Source organism: Colletes gigas, unplaced genomic scaffold (genome assembly GCF_013123115.1).
Source record: "Colletes gigas isolate AHSC1104 unplaced genomic scaffold, ASM1312311v1 Colletes_gigas_Sc00002, whole genome shotgun sequence".
In the NCBI taxonomy this organism is placed as follows: Eukaryota; Metazoa; Arthropoda; class Insecta; order Hymenoptera; family Colletidae; genus Colletes; species Colletes gigas.
The window spans coordinates 12,027,538-12,055,087 of record NW_025106631.1 but is presented as its reverse complement, the minus strand read 5'-3'; the positions used below and the strand labels follow the sequence as shown (position 1 = coordinate 12,055,087).

The following is a 27,550-nucleotide window of genomic DNA, read 5'->3' as shown; positions in this document are numbered from 1 at the left end:
CATCCAGCGCGCGCTCGAGCACAACGCACCCTATGCTCGGCCTCCACAAACACACCCCTCTTACCGTGCACCCTCGGAGCCACGGGATGCTGGGAAACTGGTGATTTTCGTTAGTGCTTGCTCATCGAAAAAAAGTTGAAAAAAAGAGGGAGAGGGGACAGGGTGGGCGTGGGGTTAGAACAGGTCAAGCCGAGTGTATGTGGACCGGCCAGGAGGAGGATGGCGATGCGGTAATTGTGCGGGGACACGTGGGTGCCGGCGCGTACGTGGATTAGTGGACCGAATGTACGAGTGAGCCGCGTGTGGTTCCCCGAGATTAGCCTCGGGTTTATATCGGGATTACATATGTAAAACCATTAGGTTAAATCATTTTTTAAATAAACGCATCCTATCCCCTTTCACTCCGGCCTGAGCCCGCACCGGGACAGATAGGAGAGTGCCTGCAACAGCCCTTCACGACCAAGGGGTGAGTCGCAGGCTCGCGCCCGCCAGTGAAATATTCCGTAACACGTACGGCACGTGCTTCCGGATCTCTAGAGATCTCGTTGAAAATTCTTAAGAGTTGATTCGAATGCCTTCGTATCGCAGCATCGTTTTAATTACGACGGCAATGACGACGTGAAAATCAATCTAGTCCTGTCGTAACATCTATTATACGTATGTACATTAAGCTATTGTAAAAAAAGAAACAAATTGGCATTTTTTGTGATTGATAATATATTCAAGGAATGATAACAGTATTGGCTTTGCAAGCTACAGTGGCAGACATGTACTTAACCCCTTGCCGTACAATGACGAGTCTGACTCGTTACAAGTTATTGATGTCAAGCTTCACAATCATGAAGCTACTGGTCATCGAGTCTTATATATTAAAATCAACACATTTTTACATTTACGAGATATTCAAGAAACAAATCTATTCTTTTTCGTGGCCATTTCTTGTACGAACAAATGTAAATAAAATTAAATAGCATACGTTCGACGAAGTATTAGAAATTAAATCGTACGTCAAGGGGTTAAGAACACTTAATAAGTTTACTTTACTTAGAGTAAAGGAATGTGTTGCCAGAAAAAAAACTGCTCATCGTTAAAAAAAACCTTCATACTAAGATCATATTTGCTAAAGATCATTTAAGTTGGACATCCCAGCAATGGTCTAAGGTAATCTTTGCCGATGAATCGAAGTTTAATCGTTTTGAATCAGACGGTAAAACATACGTGAGGCGTGGTGAAAGTGACGAATTTAAAAAAAATTCCATCAAGCCAACCGTAAAAGGTGGTGATGGTTCGGTACTCGTGTGGGGATCCATGACAACGAAAGAAACGGATCTCATTCATCGGATAACAGAAATCATGGACAGATTCGTGTATTCAAATATTGTAAAAAATGTATTGGTCATCCGAAAAGTTCGTGCCGCTTTTTACGCCGAGAAACAAACGAATATTTTGGACTTACCATTGAATATTACGAACAAACATAATCTCCTACTCTTTCTACTACTTGTTCTCATTTCTGGGACACCCCAAATCGCGATTGGTCGCATTTTTCTTCAAGAGGATGGAGCTTGGTTCCCGATTTTGTAGGTGAAAGAAGAGTCCTCGCCCTCTTGGCCGACGCACAATGTGTCGCGTGAATGGGAATTCGAAACAAAAATCATAGCTTCTAAACTAGTCAATTTTCGACCTACGACTTCTTGCACTTTTTTAAAGAGAATACAAAGATGCATCAATTGATGCACAAAAATTATACATTTTGTAAAAAAAATTGAAGCGACCTTGATTTTTTGTTAATTTCTACTATTGCAATTTCTTGCTAAGTGATTGCTGTGTAACTTTTGTACGAAAAGTTTTTTGATTGGTTTAGAGAAAGTGCCTGAATATCGTAACGATCATTTCGAGTATGTGGGTGTTCGGGAAGAAAATCATGACTTTGCATCTGTGTAATGTTTTTCCTTTATTTCTTTTTAATTAAAATATAAAATAGATACAGAAACAATTTCTTATCTTGTAAATAAATAAAAGAACATTTTTTATTAGATTAATTCCGATTCTGATTTGGAGCCGGTATCAGTAATTGCAATAATGATTTTGATCATTTTCTCTGTTTCGGGCAAATTCGGGCAGATAAAATTACCGTTAAATTAAAGTTTAATGTGCCCTAAATTAATATACAATAAACCATCAAGGTATTTTTTGGTATTTTTTTTTAAACTCAATTCAAAGTTGATAAACATTTAACATGAAAAATTGAGACCAATTGTTAATATTGTAAAAAGATTGTTTAGCAGTTTGGAAGATACTATAATACTGCACATAACTTGCAATAAACAAATTAAAAACACAAACTTTCGGTAAATGGCACATGTTTAAGAAAATGCACCGAAAATTGCAATAAATTTCTGGGATCATTTTCAACGATAAATTGGTAAATTTAGTAAAAGTTATGGATAGTGTTAAAATCTACGTTACTTTATAATATATTTTGTGATATAAGAATTTAGAAGACAAAGACTTCTGGGGAAGGTGGGGAAGGTAAATTCGGCCGTTGGGGGTCGGTCGAGCGCTTGCGAGAGTTACTATTATATACATATCTACACTATATAGTATATGCTCCGTTGCTATACACTCCTCGACTGATTTCCCAATATTCAGTCGTCTAAGGTACACAAAATATGGAGATTTTTTTCGAATTTTTTAAGACAACTCGGGGGTTAAAGTTGCCAAACAAAAATATTTTGAATATTTTTATATTGCAAAAGTAACTTTATGAATAAAAGGAAAACATTAACTAAAAAGGATAATCATTTACGATTAAAATTAAAAGAAATGAAAAAGTCGTATTTTGAACGGATGCGAAGATAAAGATTCTTTTATGGTAATTTTCGTAATACATAATCGGTGAAAACTAACAGCTTTGACGATTCGTATTTTTTAAACAATTTCGAAACCACCGAAATGATGACCCCCTCCTGTATCATATGGATTACGACACATTTCAATTTAAAAGAAATTCTTGTCAGCGAGTACAGAAGTGATCGATTTGGCGTGAAATAATAGGTTACTATACCTTTCATTGAGGTCTAGACAGTGTTGTAGTTTAATCGTGCGAAAAATAAAAAATGGTTTCTTTACTTATTTACTTGTCCTTGTAGTTCGAAGTTCCTTAGCACTCGAATGCTGTCAATACCTTTTTCTCTTGTAAGAATGTCTCAACGAGTGGCAAGGATCAGAAAGCGGGATCATGGAAGAACGGGGACGGCATTAGGGGTCCACGAGGTGAATACTCCAGGGACGATTCGGAGGAACGTTTGTTGGAAATGGAGTGGTTGGATGGTGAGGGTAGGTAGCACGAAAGGTGAAAATTATTCATAAACGTAGGCTGGCTTGCGACTTGAGGGATGAGGAAAGGAGGCGGAAAACGGGGTGCAGATCTCTCTGGTGGTACGCCACGTAGAGAGACCGAAGTAGAAATCTACCGAATATTAAGGTAGGAAAGGATCTCGTAGACCGCATAATAAACACATAACGGTAATCCTTAAAACAATAATTAGCCGCGAGAGCCAACCACGAGGCGACGATCTTCCGGTGGCACACGAAATAACAGTGGTTTCGTAGTTTGTTGCCGAATTAATATCACAATTCGCGACGCCAAGCCACGACTTACCTACTCCGGTCCACGGTGCACGTTTCAAATTGCGCCTTCTTCCTATAACGATTATCCGCTGAGATGTTTGTAACAAGGAGCAGCAAACCATTATAGTAAAGGTCGACAGGACTTACCGTTGTTTTAAACCTCCATTTAAGACTAAACACTGCCATTACAAAATTAGCAAGAATTTATTTATGTTTTTTAAATAAGGTATATTGGTTCAACTTGAACGTAGAAATATACGACACACAGATTTTGATATATTGTAATCGATAAATGTTACTTTTTGCTGGGGGTTCCTGAGCACTTACGTTTCAAAAGTTCACGTGTACACTGTCTAGTTAATTGGACTGCAAGGGCTATAGTAAGATGAAGGCATAGTATTGTAAAATACTTACGCGAACAGTACTAATACGTTGTTAACATTGATATTACATGGATCTAAATGAATGTAGGTAATTTAGAAATATATATGATACGATATGTAGATCATGAAATTGCGATAATCGCTAAAAGGAAGTATATTTTGAGAGAGGCCTGGTTCGCGCGAGAAGTAGGAAGAAACTGACGAAATCTTCCATTTTTATCGTATTGTATTTAAAATAACCATGTTTCCGTGCGTCGAAGAAGTCTTTTGCGAAGAGAGGAAAGAGGAAAGGACTGGTTTTGGTACGGAAGGCCGAAGGGTAGATGTGCCGTGAAGTGGTAATAGTTTTAATCCGGTGTCTTGAAGTCGGGATTTGGTGGCGCAGCAGTTAGTGGCTGCTGGTAAGTCCAAGCGAACCCACTTCGCGCTCTGATATCATAATCCGAATAATCACTATTATTGCCGCCATTTGCTTAATCCGAAGCTCGGCCGCTCGCTTTTCCACGTTTCGTAGCTTGGGATCCGTTGGCCGATGAGGATGCTGGGTATTGTATCGAAGTTACTTTCGCAGGATTTCTGCAAGATCGCTTAAATCATGCTAGGATATCTCTATGTGGGTATACCGTCCGCGAAAACAAATATCAATTAACATTAAATGGTTAAAATAGCGTGACGGGCTTAGAAAAAAGTTGGATAGATTTCGAAAATTTTTTTTGTCAAAGACGGCTATTTGATTTCATCAAATATTTAGCCATTATTTAAGAACTACATATTTTAAACAACGAAACTCTTCAATTTGATTAAAAAGTGTTGATCACTGTAGTTATTACCTATTTTATTTAACGACGAAATATATTTCGTATAAAAAATATGGCGATTTTACAATTAGTATTACTGTTATTACCGTTAAGTGTAAGATTTTTACATATTTCTATTATTTGATTTATGCACTGGTGCAAAATTAAACGTTGAACTTTTTTGCATTCTTTTGCGGAAAGTTAAAGAAACGAAAAAAGAAAGATTAGTTCGTTTTTATCTCTTTATGTTGTTCAATCTGAATCTAATGAATCATCGAATTATAAAATAAAAGTCGTGTAAATTAATGGCGTCCATCAATATATCATCATTTCCATGACCTAATCGCGATTTGTTCAGAGGACGATTTAAAAATTTTATTCTTTTCTAGAAAAGATTTATCGCGTCGCTAAAGATTTCGTAGGCAATAATGCATAAACTCCACTTAGTTTTATTTAAGCCGAAGGAAGGAAAAAGATATTACATCCCAGAGATTCGTCCTAATGGCTACGACTCTCTTACAAACTGTTCCATGGTTTTTTATCCCATGCATTTAACGCGAGCACGCGCGTTCTTATAAATTCCCTCGATTCCAGCCGCGCACTAGTCGGAAACAAGCTCAAATTGCTTAAGTGAAATAACGAAAAAACTTTAGCACAAACTGCCGCTTTTAATTTGACCAGTTTGTTCAGCCTGGCCTCGCACTTGCCAAGCTAAACGTTTCGTTCGTTTCCGGCAAAAAACTTTGGAATTATGAATTAGGGGGGAGTAGGGAGGAAAGGTAATGCATTTATTCTAGACTCGGTTTATTATGAAGTTATAATGCGAAGGGCAACTTAAAGCAAATGGATATCCTTTTACCACGGTGAATTAAGTAGTATCGTTTCGTATCGTTCATTGTTATTCAAATTAACTCGTTAACTGCATCTGTCCACTACAGTAGACACCTAATTTATCACTTTAGTGGTAATATTTAGAACCTTACGTGCCGCATGGCATGACCAAACTTTTTTAAACGATATGTAGGATGTAATGTAACAAAATAACAATAGCATGGCTGGCTAGAATATTTTTTAATTGTGCCATAATTCTTAGATACTAACGAAGAAAAGCGAGCTGAAATATGGTAGCAGTAAATGCGAAAGTAGTCGGTCCGTGACTTTCTGTCGCTTCGATTTCTGGAGCCAATTACGCTGGAAAAGCTTCAAAAATGTCAAGCATAATGTCCAATTGCGCGGCTAATTGCGCAAGGTTCTAATCACCCGAAAGATTAGACGCAGGAACGAGAAGACGTCGTGACAGAGGCGTGAAGGGTAATGTTACACGAGGCGGTAGTTCTCGGTGGCATGTGTCGTTGATGAGGCGGTTTGTATTCAGCGGTGCTTTCCGGCCCAGGAACTTTTGAAAACTAACCGAGTAAAGCCACCTTAATTCCATAAGAGGGAGGCCAAAGGGGTTCGGGCGTCATCGTAACACCCTCTTAATTACAGGATATTAGGACGCCCACAGGAGCCACGGAGGTGCAGGAAGCCAGATAGTGCGATTTATTATTCGTGGTCTACCTTATCTCGCTTTTTAGGAACCAGATTCCTTGGCTTGTAAACTTCCCTCTTTATTTCCCGAAATTGATTTCGCGTGCTTCATGCTGGGATTTTTAAATCGTTCGCAAATGTGATAAATGTTTCCCATTTTCTACGTCAATTAGTGGAGAACAATGGTAGGATCCAAGTTTAAATGTTACTTACATACAAGTTATTTCCTCTTTGCCGCCTTGGAACATCCCCTCCTTGCCCCATCGCTTAGGAAGCTTCACAAGTACTATACCTAGGCTACCCCATAGTGCAAGTTGCGTTCCAGTTTCGTTGATTAATAGATTTTTGATTTCGAAGATTGGGGGATCGGTAAGACGAAGTTTCTGAAATAACAACGAAAGAAAATAATAATCAGCGTATTAAGTAAAAATAATTTATAGGGTATCTAAGTATGAAAAACGTATAGCGAACGTTTCTAGAATTTTTGTACTTGTACAAAATTAATTGTATAAATATTTCTGTTATTTGAGATTATTAATGTTTGTACTGTTTCTACATGTTATTCAGAATATATATATTTCCCAAAGAGGACTCGAAAGTAAGGTCGAAAAGTCTATAGACTGTTAAAAAGTTTGAAGTTATAATACTGTTGTAGATCCTTGTCAGTATTCTCGCTTTTAATAGTTAAAAATTTTGACTAAAAATTTTCATTTTGAAGTTCTCTCTTCTGTTGATGCCAGTTAAATTTTATGCGCGCGCAAAAATCGTTTTCTCTTCCGTCGATATATACACGAATTTGCATTGCGGATCAAATAAGCTACCTTGATAGCTAATCACTGACTTTGGTCAATGTCACCATCGCTGTGATGTGTCCGAAACACGTTATTTTAAACAAGGCGAGGTCCCGAATGACGCTGACATTTTGATTTTTCGCTCAGTGGTAGAGCTCGAAAAACAAAAAGTAATGATATTCGGTTTTGGAGGCAGACGACTTATAACTTTTGAGATATGTAATGTTAAAGTTATCATCAATTTTTATGACTGTACGTGTCGGAAGCGAAAGTTGATATGGTACTTGCCTTAAGTATACATTGCCTAGCTATAAGTAGACATAAGCAAACTGTTAGTACAACTTAGTAAGATAAGTTAGCATAGAAAATTTGAAAGAATGACTGGATGACTGAAACAGGTTTTTAATACACTTTTCCTGTAAACAAAGATACCCCTTTAATAGAAAACATATATTTTTAGACATCACACTGTGATAACTGTAAAAGAAAAATAGTTACTACGTCTATATTGTTCCAAAATGAAAGATAGAGCTACAAAGAGAGGCAGGGACTTTCAAATATCACATATGAGAAAAGACTGTATAAGGTTGACCTAGGTTAAGTCTCGACATGTGAAACTGTAAATTTATTGTTAATAAATCGTTGTTGAAAAAAGAAGGTACTTCCCTTATAATACTGTGGTTGTGGATTCGAATCTTGGTCAAAAAATTTTTTACAGGGTCTTTTTTTCCAATTTTTTAATTTACACTTTAATCATACGCTTCAATATAATGCTTCATTTTTGACTGATCTTAAAATACATTTTTTTAAATAATGAATTTAATGTCTGTTTAATCCGTGGTTGAGGCATGCTCGTTCGGATATTGTAAAAATTGCACGAAGTGTGCCGACTAAGACTACCCGAAGGACCATCCCTTTTGAGGGGGCTAAACCAGACGAATTGGGTTTTAATGTTTATTTCAAACTCAACAAAAATGTATAAGTACGAGCCCGAGTCTATATTGTAACGAATCTCTAGTGAATCTATGTGGTTTCTAAGACGAATCTAAAAACAATCTGTAGCAAGTCTAAAATGATTCTGTTTGATTTCTAAAAACGATCTGATCGGCATTGTCGTCGTTTGCCAAACACGTCGACTTTGTGCACCCCCTTCCACCAAGAGTTTTCGTGGCGGGGGTGCAACGATGCCAACGTAGCATGGCGTCCAAGGTGGAGGGTGCAACATTTGGCAACTTCGGGGGCTTCCTACCGTATGCGTCGGTCCCTGGGCCCGCGTGCAAAAAATCATTAACAAAACAAGGGAGGCCCAGGTATGTGAAGTCGAGCACGTGTGGGCCATCCGACAGTCCGCTGGGGTTACAACCACTCGAGACTGCCTTCGCCGACCAAGTTTATGACACATGGTATGTGCTTGACAAAACTCTACAATATTCGGTGCCCATGTTGGCCTTGACTCAACTTTACAGAAACGCGGTCCTGTATCATAAGCCGGGTCGACTCACAGAAGCCTAAACAATGTCTACTTTGAATATACCATGTTGGCAGCATACGCCAACAATTTGAATACTATTTGAACGATATTCTTTGAATACGTAAATCACCAAAGCGATGAACTCGAAATGCTCGAATACAGAAAAATACGACAAGTAGTTGCGAGCCTTGCTATCGACAAAAATAATTGGAAAAATACTAAACGACAAGTAGGAAAGTTTCATTCTTAGTTTGGAAAAATTCCACTTAGAATGGAAAGTTTCTTTATTTGTTTTACAGACTAAAATTGTAATTGTAACATTCTATTCCCTCTTTTACGCTCGGCGAGCATTGTCTATCGATTGATAAACTTTATAATATGATCCTGTTCCTCGTTTGGTTTCCAGTTTGATTTTTATCACGGTGGTCCGGGAAAAAGGCAGGTGCACGGCGAGCCTCCTTTCCCCGGTCGGCCCCTTCTCTGTTGGGATTCCTATTTAACATCCCCATGCCACGGTCCTTGCCACCCTCTTTTACCTCGATATTTAATTTCGAACTAAGTTCGCGAATGCGAACATCATTACGCGCTAGCATCCCCGCAGGTAGGGTATCGACGCGTATCAAGGGGCAATTATTTTTTTACCCGGAGGGTAGTTTCTGCAAAGGCGACGGAGAAGGGCCTACGCTATCAAATATTTTCCTTCGTTTCCCGATGCTTTGCGATAGTATGAATCAAATAATCGTGGTTGATTGTAAAAGCGCTGAAAGATAGCGACGTTGAAAATATTCCAAAACGATGAAAGTTAATAATTGTTGTTCATAACTATATTGATAGGCTAAGGCTACGTAAAGATATTTGATTTTGAATTATTTTTCTAGAAAATTCAACTTTTCGAAGCAATTTTCAATTTTTATACCGATTTTTGTATTCCCGATTTTGACAGAAATCAATTGTGTCGATCCTTGTGATTAAAAGTAATTATCTGCTAATATTTTAAACTGACAAAATGTAGGACTTGTAAGCAGTTCTTGATTATTTATTGACAAATTATAATACATATCGTGTCCATTATTTTCACTGCTATTGAAAACACAATTTCACAATAACAATTACTACTAACGTACACTTTAGATATGCAATTACGAAAAAGATTCGATAGCACTTAATATTTTAATCGATATTTCCTATCAAAATAAACGAGTGTCCTGTGCACGAGATAATTGAGAGAAACCTTTCGGATAGCTCGGATGTTCTGACCAGTAGACGCACCCTAAATCAAGTCCTGACCAATGAAATAGATTTTCAATCCAATCGCTACCATCAGTGTCGTATTTGATTTGCAGATGAAAAGTGCGAAGCTAAGCACATCCTCGCATCGAGGAAGAGGAAGCTCTAGAGCGTTTAAAAGTTTTCTTCTCGTTAAGACTTATTCTCCAGAGTCCTTGGTGGCATGCAACGTGGCCAAGAGAGTGGCCAATTTCTCTTTCTTCTTCTTTCTCGCCCTCTCTCGCAGTTAGAAACACATTTATTAACGGCAACTCATCTCATCCCACTGTTAAGTACCAGTAAGAGTGTTCTTTCCCTCTGTTATCCTCTAACCGAGAGTTCTCATTCACTTTGGTAGCTGTCTGCTGTCCTGTCTAGGGAAGAAAGAAAAAAGACATCACATCGTCGACGCCTTATTAATCCGGGAGTCGAGGTTGGAAGAAGGAGAAGGTGTCGCGGAGAGAGGCCCTTTGAAGAAATTAAAAGAACAGAGGGTATAATGTGAACACATCCATTCCGTGACCCTCTTTTTTCTGTCCCCTTCCTCCTTTTTTCGCCGGTCTCTCTGTCGTTCTCGTTACCGACTCGGCACCATTAACTCCACCGTTCCACGACGCTTTTGCTAAATGTCAGTCAGGTGGACGTCTTGAATCTTGTCACGGTTTCTTAAAATCCTTCGTACACATTTATTCCCTATTCTTTGTTTTCGCTCTTCTTGCTGGGGGATTCGTTGTCCCGTTACCTTTCATCTTTAATGTAAGCTACCGTTACGAGACGAGATTGCTCGGTAATCCGCGCCAGGATTGAGCTAGGAAAAACGGCTGTACAAGAGGCGATGATAGATAGAACGGTAGACAGTAATGATTTACAATGGTTCAAAGTAAATAATTTAGAAATTTCACATCTTATGTGGCTTTTTCAAATGCTTTATGTTGCCTTTAAACCACTACTTTTCCTTTCCTTACTAATTGTGCAAATAAATTCTGATTAATTAACAATTATAATATCTCTTGCTTTTGCAATAGCACAATGATATTTCTAATAGACAGGATTATGTGTATTCGTCGTTCATTGTAACGAGAAACCCTTGGATTTCGGCAAAAATGGTAAATGTAGCAATCCTGAGTAGCAATAACGTTACGCTGTCGGCCAAGCAAAGATAATAAACGAGGACGTTAGTCGAATAATGCAAAGCAAACCTCATCTGAGATATAATCCGACATTTGTCCATATTAAGGTGTTAACAGCTTGGTGTAGCTTTAGTTTCACGTGTACGCGTGCGTATGCTTTGAAATTATATAGTGGGAGCATCAGTCGTCGTTAGTCAGCTCCTGCCGCATTCTGGTGTTAACTATGTGTATCTTGAGCACCCGTTACGTAGCCATTTATCAGTGAGCTTCTCCATACGCGTTATTTTCCGCGTTAAGATGCACAGCTTCGCGACTAATATTTTACTCGTCTATGACACGTTGTCTCTGATTTCGTTCATTAACTTTGTATCGTACTTTGAGTTGTACGTTCGGCAACAAAATAAACAAGAAGAAGGAAAAATTTATTCAGCCGACGATATAATATAATAGATATTTTATCGATTATTGGAACAATAAAATTCAAATTACACATAGGTAAATGTATATTCGTTCGAGAAGAGAAATTCCTACTGTCTTGTAGCCAGACTTCCATCGTAAGCGACACACGCAACTTTATATTAAGCCTAAGTTCTAAACTAATAAGCCAACAGCCATGGTAGGACGATCAGGGAAAGGAGGGTAACGCTAGAAGGATCCAAGTTTCGCTCTGCAACTACGAAGCGGGTCACCGATTACGACGTTGATCGTCTACGAGAGACAACCAAATTGGATAACTTCTAGTAGCTTCTTCGTTGACTACTTATTGTTAGACCATTATCCTCCAAGAATTTCAATTAGATATGATTTCCAAATTCACGAATTCTTCGGTTGTTTCAAATAGATGAGATACTACGCAACACGCTAAATCTTACATTCCAGGTACACCGTCCACTTATTTAGTGCGTGTACATCAATAATTTGTTAAAAATAGTATATAACTAATGCATAAAATACACGTAGTGGGATATACTAATATAAAATATTTGTCTATATTCCCGTGCTTATAATCGATTTATAAAAATAATTTGACACTTTGAAAACGTTTAAGAATTTATATCGTAAATATAAATCGTATTTCAATTTCTTAAATACATATAAATCGTTTCAACTTCTTGTTAGAATGCAAGTTGTTTACTTTCATCGGAAAAAAAACTTGTTCCTTGGGAAGTTTTGACCACGTTTTGATTACGTTGATAATCAGTGTATATTTAATTCCGCATTTTCACTTCCAATATTGCCTATTCATTTATATGTATTAAAAATAATTTTCATGTACCTTTTATGTATATTCATATCGTATACACGAAAAAGCGTTACTTTTCCGATCGTATAATACATTTAGTTTCAGTTATTTTTAGGAATTCGGTACTCTCTGTAATCCGACAGTGATTCGATCACATACAGGATGTTCGGCCACCTCTGGGAAAAATTTGAATGGTAGATTCTAGAGGCCAAAATAAGATAAAATCAAGAATACCAATTTGTTGATTGAGATTTCGTTAAAAAGTTATTAATATTTAAAGTTCCGTCTGTAGAACGGCAATCTGCGAACAGCTACGTGCATGCAAAAGTGGTTCTCACTCATCATGAGGAACTCTACTTACCGACGTATCGATAGCCTTAAAGTTTTGTGAGTGAGAACCACTAGGATTGACCTGCCTCAATCCATTGCGCGCACGCATTTGTTCGCAGATTGTCATTCTACAGGCGTAAATTTAAACGTTAATAATTTGTTAACAAAACCTCAAACAACAAATTGGTATTCTTGATTTTCGCCATATTTTGGCTTCTAGAATCTCCCATTAATTTTTTGCTAGAGGTTGTCGAACACCCTTGATTCGTACCGTGTCGCGGCGGTACTGGTCAGGTAGTCGCGTGAGTTTTCTTTTAAACTCTGAGGGGTTGTAAGGCCCTCTTAACCTTCGTGATACGCGGGTTCCTAGCCGTCGCTCGCCAAATTAATCTTGAGCGACTATTTAATTGCCGGATTGTTTCGAATCGAAATCCGGCTGTTCTCTTTGATGTCGAATCACGAGTTGTTGCTCACGAGCCGCTTGAGCTGAGTTTTCGCGAAATGATCTTCGAACAACGAATGGTTCACGAGACGATTGAACTTTCTAAGCTGCGATTTCTTCGAAGATCGAATGACGAGTGTTCCCGAAACGATGGAACTGCAGATTTTGGAACGTTTACTCTGAGATTTCAGCGACGAGTGTCGAAGTGTCCGGAGCCCGTTTCCTCCTCGGCTTGAACCCCCTCCGAGACGCGATTTTGGGGGTTCGTCAACCGATTCGCGTTGACTTTTTCCGTTTATCGATTGGCCATCGACTTGGGGGAGGAGGATCGATTTTCCTGCCCCGTTGGCCAGGAAACTCCTCCCTCGCGCGATCGTGGAGGAGGAAGAGTCCCATCTCACCCTGGACGAGGGTGACCGAGGTTTCCTCCCCAAGTCGAAGGCCCCGTTAATTTTGCCGAGGAAAAAACGGGACTCCGAATTACGCCTGGCTACACGTACGTTGCAGACGTTTTATGGCTGCATTGTTCCATGAGTTGGCGACGGTCGTTGTAGAGGACCGTGCCACCCGCGGAACAATGTAGCCCTTCGTCGGTCAACTCGGGCCTTGCACTTTCGAAAAGCTAAAGCGCTTGAATGCTTTACGATGAAATTTGCCAGATGCGGAATGTTCGAAGACTTTTTCGACAAAGTCAAGGTTCCGCATCTGGCACCATAAACGAGCGGAAAAACCCGAGCTGACCGGACGGAACACCCTGTATACGTTGGACAATCAAGATTTGTTGTATTGTGCTTTATTTATAACAACAATTTGGTCGATAAGCGTACAAAAAACATTACTCATGTTTAAAAACAAGTTCTAATTACAATTGAAGGTATTCTTGGAAAAAATTTCTAAAGTAGAAGGAACTGTTCTGAAAAACAGCCATCGTTTGTTCAAAGAGTTTCTAATACATTTGTGCATATGCAGCGTAAAAACAAACGTTCGTTTTGTTTATAATAAACAGCGTAGCGAAGACTCAGAGTAAATAAATCATATAAACCTTTGTTTGGATGTAAAATTATTTTCTGACTGTAATGGTCCCTAGGCCTGCACGCGAACGTATCCAACGTGCGAAGCAGTTCCTAATTGTTACTTTTTAACGGTACTGTGGGGCTGAGTGTAAACCTGGGAAAACCCCCAGAGTTACCAAACGCACAGTAACTTCGTATAGCGCGGAAACCCAGCGACACCCCCGCACTCTCGCACCCCTTTCATAGGAATATCTTGAACGTACATACATAACTCGACAAAAACTTTTCTCAAATACCACCGATTCATATCATGACACAAAAATTACTGTGTTCACACTTCAATTTAAAATAAAGTTATTCTCACTACTTATACTACTTAAACGTAACGATTACGCTTATGATACGGGCATGGCTTTACCGTTATTTTTGAGATTAAGAGTTTTCATTAATCCACAACGTCTGAATTGGATTGGTGATTGTGCTGACCATTTCATAACGTTAATATTATTGCTACTTAGAAATGTTTCTATTACCTTTGCCGAATGTTTCTAATCATTATCGAAGATATAAATTCAGTTTTCTGGCACATTTTACTGAGCGAATGAACGCAAGACATTTTTTACAATATTTAAATACACGAATTCTTCTATGATTTCTGTTATCCAACGGATGAGGTCCGTTCCTTTCGCTGTCATGAATTGTCACGAGTACCGAACCATCACCATCTTTTAATTCTTTTTAAATTCCCCACTTTCGCCACGCCTCGCGTATGTTTTACCGTCTGACTCAAAACAATTAAACTTCGATTCATTGGTAAAGATTACCTTAGATCATTGCTGGGATGTCCAATTTAAATGGCCTTTTGCACATATGCTATTAACATGGCGGTTTTTTTTTGGTGATGAGCAGTTGTTTCCAGGCAACACGTTAGCATAACTGAAATTCATTCAGTCTTCTAAAGTCAAATTATTAATACAAGTCAGGTTTTGGAATATAGAGCGACTGTACAATATACGCATGACTACACGTGATATTTCACTATCCTGAATATTCATTCGTGGTCAAAACACATGGTATAAATTTTTAATTCGTGTGGTATACTTACCTTTAATAACCTTTAATAATTACCTTTATTCTTAAATAGATTCGATTGAGAATGTAGATTTTTCGATAGCAAAAGCCGCTATTATCTAGAGAGACTTTTACGTAAATATTTGAAAACTAAATACGTTTACTTACGAAAACCAATATAGAATTTTTCTATACTGCTGGAAAGACTGAAGGCGACGCGTTACTAATCCAAATCGGTTTAGAACTATCAAGAGAAATACAGGGTGTGTCACAAATTAGTCCTCGAAAATTTGCAGCCTCTTTCGATGGTCTGACGAAAAAATGTTTCCTATCGTAGTTAATCAATGTTTTAATTTTATTTCTTTAAATGAAACTAGGTATTTTTAACTTCATAGTATTGTAGGCGATGTTGAGATGAATTCAATGACCTAACACTAAGTATAAATTTTCATTTTATTTTGCGTGTTAAGTTCTAAAGTTGAATAGATAAGCATTCGTAATGTTTACCTTCATTTGTTTACGTCTAAATGCGAGGCCTTGATGTTATGTATCGCCGAATCGTTTCAAATATTGTGGCAATCGATTCATGGCAATTTTTCCTTCAATATCATCTGAAGATCATAGTGTACAGGTCGTTGAATTTGTCTCGACGTCGCTTACAAGACTATGAAGTTAAAAATATCTAGTTTCGTTTAAAAATATAACAGTAACTTAAATTTTTTATTGTAAATCAATTTGTTTTTAAATTTAAGCAATTGCAATTTCCTATCGGTTAAATACTGATTAACTTCGATAGGAAACATTTTTGTGTCATACCATCAAAAGGGGCTGAAAAATCGTGGAGACTAATTTGTGCCTAACCCTGTATAGGGGCTGGGTGACCGCTTCTCACGCCTGCGATTAGGGAAGGATTAACAGCTTTCTGATCATCTTCCGGGAAAATGATAAGGATAGTTTTTCTTTGTTGAAAAATATTCTTTAAAAAATGGCCATGTTTTAAACACCCTCCTTCGTCAATTTGCGTAAATTTTTCGAAATAAACGTTTGGATAGCTTGTTGAGACAAATGGTCCATCGTGCGACGGTGCGTCCTGAATGAAAGTCGACATTGGTGAAGGACAGCAGGATACACCCGGTATATACGCGTCGTTTTCAGTGAGAAAGAGGTAGAGAGGCCCGTTAGGTGGTCGACGTCGGGCGTAAATTTGCATTGAACGAAATGAGGCGCTATGGGGCATTCCAGTCCGAAGTTAATAGCTTCCCAACGATTAACTGTATCTCCCCACCCACCGTAGTCTACCTAGCCTCTTCCTCTCTTTCCCCCTGGCTGTTCATTCAACGCGTCATGGCTGTTCGTTCCGTCTCTTTCCCTCGAGTTCTGCTTGTACCCTTCTGCAACCCGTTCGCTCTTCCTCTGCATGTGTCCTTCTTCATCTCGTCGTGCGCACCATGTTGTACTTACCTATATCGTTCCTTCTAATAATGTATGTTTCAAAGGTCGCGAAATAATTGACTTCGTCGAGCGACTGGTTCGACCGATGGGTTCTCCGTTCGATACCTAAACGATAATATTATCGTTCCAGCGCGATTCCTGTCATCAATTTTAAAGGATTTTTCATCGAAACGCGAACGTGAAATTCGACGTTTGCGCGGTCTAAGAATTATGTACAGTTAGTAAATGTAAAAGGCGGTGCCTACCGTGTCCGCAGCCAATAGTTTCCAGGCACGGGAAGGTGCCACGGGGGTTATAGGGCATAATTTAGTGGACAGTTTGATATACAAACAATCTTTAATGAAATTCTTGGTGTTCATTAATAACGCATTACAGCCTCGCACGGCACTGCCGCTGCTGTCGGCATCGGTACCCGGGAATCCCGTACCCTCGCCCCTCCTTTTACTCCTCATACTTCCCTGGTTCCCACCCTATCCATTGCGTCGTCCTCCGACACCTTTTATTGTCCCGCTTTCGACTAATCCTTACTCTCTCTTTCGCGGAAATTTTGGCACGTTTCCGTCGACAAGGTGCGATTTAACCATCATTCGTTTTGTTGCCTGGATCTGCTTTGATCTAGATCTAATTTTAATCCTCGTATCCGGTAAATTATTTTTGGCCCAAGTATCTGTCACATACATACTGTTGTTTTGCTGTAGCGACAGTAATCTAGGCAATTTTTATAACGAATCAACCGCAATTGTGCCGATGGTTGGTCCATTTACTCTAAACGATTTAGGCTAAATAAACTACATACACTACGGGACTTAATATATCACATTGCCTACCGCACTCTGCTCGCTCAACGTGCTTCCAGGGCCCGCACATTTTTGGAACTCCAGAAACACTTTATACGATGCATATATGCACTTTTTTAATTTGCATTTGGTATTATATTCACATAAGGTATTATTAAATATTACTATATATTTTTTATACATCTATTTATTATGTAGACTTTTTTACATTTCAACTATTATTTATTTTACATGCCTGAGTAATACTTTAGAGTATGATATCTGGTACAGCATTCTTTTTTGTTGCAATGGTGTTTGGCACAATTTGCAACTACATATATCTATTTTCGCTCCTTTTTCCACTGGACAAGCAGACTTTACATTTTTTTGCTGGGAATTTCGTTTTGCCTTTGCCTATTATTGGTTCAAGAGTATGCTGTTTCATGTTACCCGAGAGTTTAAATGATGGGTCGATGCATATATGATTTCTTGTATTTGGAATATGAGCCGTTTATTTTGAAAGTGGCCTAACTCCGTTTTTCAATTTTCTCCGGTTACCATGGTTACATGTACAACTTCATGATATTTATCAGTAAAGCATTTCAGGTTGCTTATATTCCGAGCAAATACGATAATTCTTGACACATAAGTTTTCAGAGTTAGTTCAATAATTGAACCTTGTAGTTTGAAAGTGGCCTGACTCCATTTATACTTAAATCAAGATATTTAATGTTTACATGTACGTTCGGGATGAAACTATTGCATCCAGAGGTGCTCAAGAAATTGTTTCATGCATCCTAAAACATGTTAAAGATTTAAGAAGTGAAAGACACATTATAGCTTACAGTGACATGCGCGCCGGGCAAAATAGAAACATTAAAGTAGCTTTAATGTGGTTAAAAATTGTCCAAACTTTGGAAAATAATGTGGAAATCATAGATCACAAATTTTTAATATCAGGACATTCGTTTTTACCAAATGATAGAGATTTTCGCGTGGTAGAAATGTCATTAAAAAAAAATAATTTACTGTTCGTTCCCCGAGATTATTACAAGATTATTAAAAAGTGTCGGAAAGGTAATAATTTTATTGTAAATGAAACGAGACAAGAAAATTTTGTATCAACAAAATTATTCGAAGACGCAATTTTTAAAAGGGTAAAGAATTCTGATGGAGAATCAATAAACTGGTTAAAAATATGTTGGATGCGTTTTGTCAGAAATGAACCGTATAAAATTTTCTATAAGACATCAATGAATGAGAATGAAAATTTTATAGTCCTGAATTTATTACCACGTCGGGGTAGACCAAGAAAGTTTGAAAATATTGTATTGACACCACTGTATAAAAATATCAAACAAATTACAACAGCAAAATTCAAGGGCATAACTGACCTATTACGATATATACCACCGGAACATCATGATTTCTTCAAATCCCTTTCACACGCACAAAATGTAGATGAGTAGTAAATTGTTTTGTAATAAATTTATGTTTGTAATTTTGTACGTTATGTAGTTAAAAAATGTTTTGAATGGCATAAATTATGTTTCCAAAGTGTTTTAAAGATATGTAAAATAAATTCAGTATTGTTTTTTTTCAATTTGAAGGATCTTAAATTATGTTGAATGGACTTGGGCACCTTAAAATTTTATAATGAATCTGGTTGTTAATTTTGAAAGTGGCCTAACTCCATTCTTGATAAGAAAACGCATATTATTCACTTAATAATTGCCACTATTTTAATAGGAACTATAAATTTAACACCCTTAGATACACTTAAGCAGTATGACTCATTAGTATCCTATACGTATATTTTTAAATTCATTGAAACGCAAACCTTTAAATATCTCGATTTGAAGATAAATGGACTTAGGCCACTTTCAAAATAAACGGCTCATATTTTGTTCAATATCCATAATTTCATCACAGCCAGTAAAAAATCTGGTAATTATTTACTTTAGCGATTCCTCACCAATTTCAATGACCTTGAAATATGTTGTGAAGCTCACTGTTATGAAGATTTTTTCTCTATACATACATATAACCGCCGCTTGGCCTTAGTTTCCGAGATTTTTCTTCAAAATATCGCTGCTATTACAATGAGTTCTGTCCATACGTACGTGACTGTGGCAGCGTGTGCGTAAGTGTTGAATCGCCAATTGTTTATTGTTTCGATAGGTACATCGAGGCGACCGGCAATGGGTGCGTATCACGGATATGCTTAAAAACTCGATTTGAGTAGCCAGCATAGAAAAATTTGACCCAGACCTATCCCATACCTAACTATTCTACCTAGTAATTAATATAATGGATTAGGTTTAGGTTAGATTTTCTTATACCGGCCGCCGTAAGGTGGCCGGCCACGCATTCATCTCCTAGAATTCCGTCGAAGTAAATATTATGAATTATATTCACGTACATTACACGTACTTGTATGCTCAATGATGTTGATATATTAAAATATTTACTTTCTTCAGTTTATAACATCAAAAACGGAAAAGTATAAGATGTGCTACCTTTGCCTAGTCTACTGTAGCTATAGTATTTTAGCGTAAACAATATTAATTAACGTTTTAATTATTGGTTAAATTGGGAATATGGTTATCGTCCGAACCACGATGAATAATATAAATAAGCAATTGATAAAATGACACCGCCTCAAAGAAAATACTCTGACCTCTTCTATTAAATTTTTACTTTTCTGTTCAAAAAAATGGTAGTCTTTTAAATAATATGAATTTGGAGGCTCAGAGGATCACCTGAAATATAAATAATGTGCGTGCAACTGAAAGTTGATTTGTTCAGTAGTTTCTAAGAAAAATGATCATCCTCTTTAAAAAATATCATTTTGAATAAAACACATTTATAGTTTTTCGTTTGTGTGTGCGCGGATTGATCGTCTCATCGTGTAATCCAAACCTTTACATCTCCGAGAATTTTATGAATATTACCTTGATACATACTTTGCAAACACATATTTCAACCCCCAAACTATAAGAAAATGGAATAAAACAAAATTGATTTTTTGGACTGACTACACTAGAATAGACCCCTCCTCCTAAATTCTCATCAACTGCACTTCTAACAAATTTTGTTACGTTTTAAGAAAAGTTTTCCAAAATTATGAAAGAGATATAAATTATCAGAAGTTATAATAATAGTAATAATAGAAATAATCTTTTTTTCGTTTTTGAAATCCAGTCCCGTAATTTCAGGATGTGTCCTTGCGAGTTTAAGAGTTGTCGTACTGTTATTTACAATTAGTAACAACCGCATTGATTGGGAGGTGCACGGTACAGATAAGAAACATGAATATGCAAATAAACTGATATACTATTAATTCGGCGTCTCTGATAGGACAATGATGGTAACTAATAAGCTTTCCGGTGCAACGGTGAAACAACAATTCGTTGCTGGGGTGGACGACGCCGGTGGCTATTGTTAATGAATCGACGTAATCAGGAGTATGGGGTCAAGCGATGAATGACAATCGAGTTTTGTATTAATGTCCTACCATGCCGCACCCATAGTCCCTGCGCGCCCCGTACGACAGTCACCATCAGCCTGATCGTTCGTTTAATCAAGAGAGCCGTTAACACGATTAACTTATTGCGTATTCCCGTCATTCCGCGCGCGTGAGACACGAATCGGATATACACAAGCGCAATATCCATTACGGTCGTTCTATCGTATTCCATTCGTTCGCTTCTTCCTTTTCTCTTCGTTTACCTACACGTTGCATTACGTATGTCATTTTTTTTAACGAATCATTGGGCGCGTTTATTGAACGATCGGATCTCGGCAATGAAGCTGTTTCTTAATCAAACGTTTTCCGTCGTTCCTTTTATATTAGGTTGGGGGAAAAGAAATTCATTATTTTCACGTTTATTTCAGGACTTTATCTAACATGGTTCGAATTGTCCAACTTGGGTCAAATAGATACCGTTTTGTTTTATAGTCTATTGGTATTTCAAAGGTAAATTCATAATGCCTTTTTCATAGAAGCACTGGTGCCTATTGGCGAAAAACTCGACTAAGCGATTTTTACGATCTTCTTTTGATACCTATTTCTTATCACTAAGGTAGTTTTGCAACGATAAAAAAAGATGGTAATCGCTTGATACCAGGTTCGGACTATAAGGTGGATGCATCGAAACTTCCCAACCAAGCTATAAACGTGTGCGGCCTGGCGTTGTCCTGATGGAATGCAACACCTCTTCTGTTGGCCAATTCTGGCCGCTTCTGATCGATCACTAACTTCAAACGGTCCAATTGTTGACAGTAGAGGTCCGAATTTAGTGTTTGGCCATATGAAAGCAGCTCATAGTAGATAATACCTTTCCAGTCCCACCAAATGTATAGCAAAACCTCCCTGGCCGTTAGTCCTGGTTTGACCATCGTTTGAGCCGCTTCACCGTGCTTTGACCACAATCGTTTTCGCACAATATTGTCGTATGTGATCCATTTCTCATCTCCAGTCACCATCCGTTTAAGAAATGGGTCGATTTCGTTCCGTTTGGCCAAGGCTTCGCAGATAGAAATTCGATCCATCATGTTTTTTCCGTCAATTCGTGTGACACCAAAACATCGAGTTTCTTTTTGAATCCAGCTTTATGCAAATGGTTTAAAACTGTTTTATGGTCGATTTTTAGCTTCTCGGCGATGATACGACTGCTAACATGTCGGTCTTCTTCGATAATTTCCATGATTTTATCGACACTTTCGACGACGGGCCTACTTGTGCGAAGTGCATCTTTAACATCGAAAATACCGAAACGGAATCGACGAAACCAAAATTGCGCATAATTGGCTGTGACAGTATCGGAACCATAAACTCCATTCACAATTTCAGCCGTCTGGCTTACATTCTTGGCTTTATCAAAGAAAAATTGTAAAATATACCGAATTTTCTCTTCGTTAACTTCCATCTTTTACATTCTATAACTCACAACTGAATCGATCAATCAAAAACTGTAAAAGAATATTTTTAGTGCGGGATGTCACTTTTCTAACGAGCACGAGTCTCAATTTGTTTGACCAATACTTTACGCGATATGTATCATTACAACAATTTGGGTGAATAATAATGGATTTTTTTTCCCCCAACCAAAATTTTCCCGATTGTTATCGAATATAATATAAGAAGGGAAATATTGCTATTTCCCAATATTTTGAGGTTCCTTGAGAGTCGTACAAATGTAAAAAAATTGGTTAGAATAGAAGAGACGTGCATACTTTACGTCTTGGTCCAAGTATGCGGAGCCTTGGCGCCAATCTCCGCATGCATGGACATAGGGGTGCACGTGAATGGGTATGCCCATGTCCGGCGAATGATCACAAACTCCACGGAATATAAAAGCCGGTAGACAAGAAACTAATAAAAGTTCTTTGAGTGAAGCGTTCCTTTCGTAAAAGTAACATCTTACGTACACGAATACGATCCAATAGCATTCATTGAGTGTTTATCGGCAATGAAAGTCTTGTTAGTTCTTAACGTGTCGATTGCCCCAGTGTTTTTGGACAAAATCATTTTCACAGTGGCGTCAAGTACATTACCATGTAGTAATGAATTAAAAACAATTGTAACTCCTATAGCCAAGAGTCAGACTACCGAAATCCAATATGGCGGTAGGCAACGTAATGACTAAGATTTCTTACAATTATAAACGAAATGCAGTTTCCATAGAGGTAGAGTAATACTCAGGCATTTAACAGACTTGTAATAGTTCACGATGGGTAATCATGGTTATACGAGGTGCTGATCCTCGGTCTTTTGTTCCTTCCGGGGCTAACTACATTTTAAAAAGTAGATGGTGCCCGTGGTTTATACCGCGGTCCGAGCTGCGAGGCGCCAATGTTCGCCATGGTGTAACTGCAGCGTGCGCATACACACAAACGAATACTTGGAAAGACAGTACAATGTATAGATCGGTAGGTGGGAAGGTTATGCCGGACGCTGAACATCGGCTTGAACGCAGAGGGGAACGAAAGGGCGAAGCGGGCAGGAGAGGAATGATATCATCGGTCGGTGGTGGCTATGGGGAACGATATAGAATTTTAATATAGTGGTTTACGAGCGCGATTGTCCGCCATTTTACGGCCGCTATAGGGCGGCCATTTGAATTCTTAGATCTGCATACTTTGCGGAATTGCGTGGTCCGGTTGGCACAACGATGGGCGAATGGTACGAAGCTGGCCGAGTACCAGCCAGCTACCATCAACGAGGGTGCAGTCTCTCGTGCTGTTTCTGTCGTTTGTTGCAGCCTGGACGCTCAAACATCTCAGTCGTTCCTCTATATTATGACTTAATAAAATAATAACGTAAGCCGTCAGCCACGTTGCATCGTTCTGCTCGTGCACGCGTCAGGATAGATAGAATTGCTGCTGGCGCTGCGCGAAAGCAACCGGGAAGAATTCACGCCACGTCCCGCAGAGGCTGTCACTATCCCATTTGATTACCATAGAATTTCAGTTTCTTCGATCCGATGAAGGATTATTACTTTTTTTCGTAGCACGTTTCTCGGATTTCCAGCCAATGAGTCTACTCTGCGTACAATGCGAACGTGACTTACGATCAACGATCATCACGCCTACTAGTCGTTCGAATTATTACTATGTGAGATGAAAAATACCGGGTACGAGTAACGGGTAAACGAGGAGTACGATGCCTTCGTCGATACCAGATACATGGAATTTTATTGTGCTATAACCACTAGACATTATGACCACGTTTAAATTCCGAATTTCTTTTGTCAGCATATTAGGATCACTACCATAGACCTATTGCATACTGGCGATATTATATCGCCTTGGTTAAGAAACGATTTCTTATTACCACTTAAAGGAGTCTTCTAGTAAAGTAGACGGTAAAATAGTCATTCTTTGTAAAGTATTTACGAATATAAGACTTTTCAATACGAAAGTTTCGATCACATTGTTATTCATTTTTTGAGGATAAACACAAATTTTTTAAATACAAAATAGTAAAAAATGTTTCGAAAAACAGGTCCAGATGGCTGACATCATAACGACTGTTTTACTCATCTGAAACGAAGGAAACAAAATATACAGTATGTTCCACAAGAGCGTTGGTTTGATATCTAAGAAATTAATAAGTATTTTAGAAAAATTCTCAAATAGGCTTAAAGTACACACATAATAGTACGACACAATTTCCCAATATTGTATAGAATCTCCTTTATTTTGGAGTATAGCCTCATAACGGGTTGGCATGCTTTTGACAAGCTTTTTTGCATACTTGATTACGTACTCCATATCCTCCTTATTCGACGGCATAATTGCTTCAATGTAAATATAAAGGATGTCTTTTTTAACTGAACTCTTTGGAATATCTCAGAAGAGACTGAAAATATCAAAAAAATGTTTCAACAAATATTGTTACGTATGAAGGGATACGTAATGCAGCAGAATTATTTGTTTAATATCTGCAGTAATGGGGGAGATTTCAAGGTCAAGTGTGTTTTTTTAAACGGAAAGCTATATTTTTTTTTCGTGATGTTATAGCTCTTTTTGAGACGAATTCAACGAGGTAGTATACGATGACATTTCGTTTTATGGAAGGTTCTAACAATATAAAAAATCGGGGATCAGGTCACCTGATGCCGCTTGTCTTCAGCTAGCTAAACCCTGTTTGACCGTGCCACTAATGCAAATCAGACCATTCAATTGCTACAAAAGTTCTTTCCAATCGTGGAAAGATTCGTACCAACATTCGGAAACGTGGGAAGTAATAAATATGCAGGTAGTTTACAAATGTTTTACAATAATCGAAGAGTTAGTTTAACTCATGTCTTCGGAAGGTCAAAAGTAAGTTTTAATACTTACTTTTGACCAGAATTATTATCAAAAGTAATTAATGAACACGTTAGTGCGGGCACTTTGGCGACACTCTAATATTTGTACGGTGAAACGTTACTTTTCTCGTATTATAATATTTTAATAGTGGAACATTACTTTGGTGGTACTAAAATATTTTCGTAGTGGAACAATAGTTTAGGATTGGTTGTTATTAAATAGTTACATGAAAGATGCTGTTAACTACTGAAAAAAGATAAGAAAAAGTCCTTCTACGTGGGAATGGTTAATATCCAGAACAAATCAATAAATGATTCCAAATTAAGTGGTAAGTCTAACTGGAAATAATTAATTAATAGTTTTCCAAAAATTACTTAATGAGGTGAAAATTTTTCTAACAATCGTGTGGTATGATTTGCATTAGTGGCACGGTCAAACAGGGTTTAGCTAGCCGGAGGCGAGTACCACGAGTTGGCCTGATCTCCGATTTTTTATGTTGTTAGAACCTTCCATAAAACGAAATGTGATCGTATACTACCTCGTTGAATTCGTCTCAAAAAGAGCTATAATATCGCGAAAAAAAATATACTACATGCCATATTAAAAAAATAATTCTGCTGCATTATGTTCCGCTTCGTACCTACTAATATTTATTCAAATATTTTTTTGATACCTTCGATCCTTCCTGAGATATTCCAAAGAGTCAAGTTAAAAAAAAGCGCCCTGTGTATGCTTTCCACGAAGTTTTAACTTCATAATAGTCCACACATTTTCTATAGGATTTGCATCAGGTGACTGTGAAAAACGATCAAGACATTGATGCCACGTTCATTTTTCCATGTGGTACACTGATAACTCCAGTGTTTTGAATCATTATCTTCTTGTAGTACCCAGGACGTATTGTTTTCACCGAAGGATAGTCCCGCAGACTTTAATAAACAGTTTTCATATATTTTTAATATCCTTTGTGCATTCAGAGTTTTGGCGAAGTTCCAAAATCGAGGGAATAAAAGCATTCCCAAATATTAATGTCTTTGATTGGATTTCACAGTCGCTTGATGTAACCCTATAGAAAATGTGTGGGCTACTATGAAGTTAAAGCTACGTGGAAATCATATATTTACATTGAAGCAATTATGCCGTCGAACAAGGAGGATAAGGAGTGTGGAATCGAGTACGCAGAAAAGCTTGTCAAAAGCATGTCAACCCGTTGCTATACTTCAAGGATATACTTCAAACTAAAGGAGATTCCACACAATATTACATAATTGCGTCGTACTAATATATGTGTACCTACTAAACCTATTTGAGAATTTTTTGAAAATAATTATTACTTTCTTAGATATCAAACCAACGTTCTTGTGAAACATACTGTATTCTATTTACTAAAGATTCAGTTAGAGCTCGAATTAAAAAACATTCAATATCTCTATAATTTCGTTTAAATTGGTAACACTTTAAAGTTGTAGTATCAATTTCTCCTCGTTCTTTTTCATCTTTGAAATTAAAAAAAAAAAATAGTGAACTTGTGATATTATATTTCGGGTGTCATTATTAGATGCTGGATACTGCTCCCTCCAAATGGCTGTAACTTCGCTATTTTTATGAATTCTGTTAAATGGCTTTGTAGATATATTTTCAAGGTTCCAAACTTTAAAACGATGCAAAAAAAAAAAAATCGATTTTTTTTACGTAGATTACTATTAATAACCGGTTAAACGAGAATTGGCATGAAATATAAACGGCTGCACGCGAGTGATGAGTGATTAGACCAAAGCTGAAACGTAATGTCTAGATTCCTAAATAGTAAGAAAGAACCTAATTTTCTAAACAAAAAGTACTCATCTTCAATATTAATATAATATTACTAATACTATATAATAATGTAAATAAGAAGGCACATGAAAGTACAAATTAAAATGTGGAAAACTATATATCTACATTTAATTTATCTATTTATTATTATACATATACAATTTATGCTAATTCTGTTTTTGAACTGTCAGAATTTAAATTAATTATAAACGATTTAGTTAATGCATCCAATTGCCAAAAATTTGTGTTCAATAACTTGAACAACAAAATCAACACATTCTCTCTAATTTTTAAACGTTCAAGTTCTAATGACTCGTGAAATAAATTTTTTACATCCGCAAATCTGAACATTGTATTATTTGCTGCAATATAATTTTTAACTTGCGATCAAATCATCTCGATTGGATTTAATGGATCATGCGAAGACCCTCTTCGGGATCGCTACAAAGCGTTCCTGAGCAGCGACGTTCAGCAGCCACTTACCTACGGTCATAGCGTGTCGATTACGTGAACATTTTGTTTATATTTCCTGCCAATTTTCGTTGAACCTGGTATAGGAGACCCCCTTAAAATATTCAGAAAGAGACGA

At 37.6% G+C, this 27,550-nt stretch overlaps 1 protein-coding gene across 1 annotated transcript in view; it reads right to left on the bottom strand.

Moving 5' to 3' along the window:
* Positions 1-27,550, bottom strand: part of LOC122399687 (nuclear pore complex protein Nup88) — a 144,320-nt gene that overhangs the window by 28,762 nt on the left and 88,008 nt on the right. Inside the window, exon 2 of the mRNA XM_043400564.1 lies at positions 6,557-6,726. Coding sequence (XP_043256499.1) covers positions 6,557-6,726 — 170 coding nt within the window. The remainder of the gene's footprint in view (positions 1-6,556; positions 6,727-27,550) is intronic.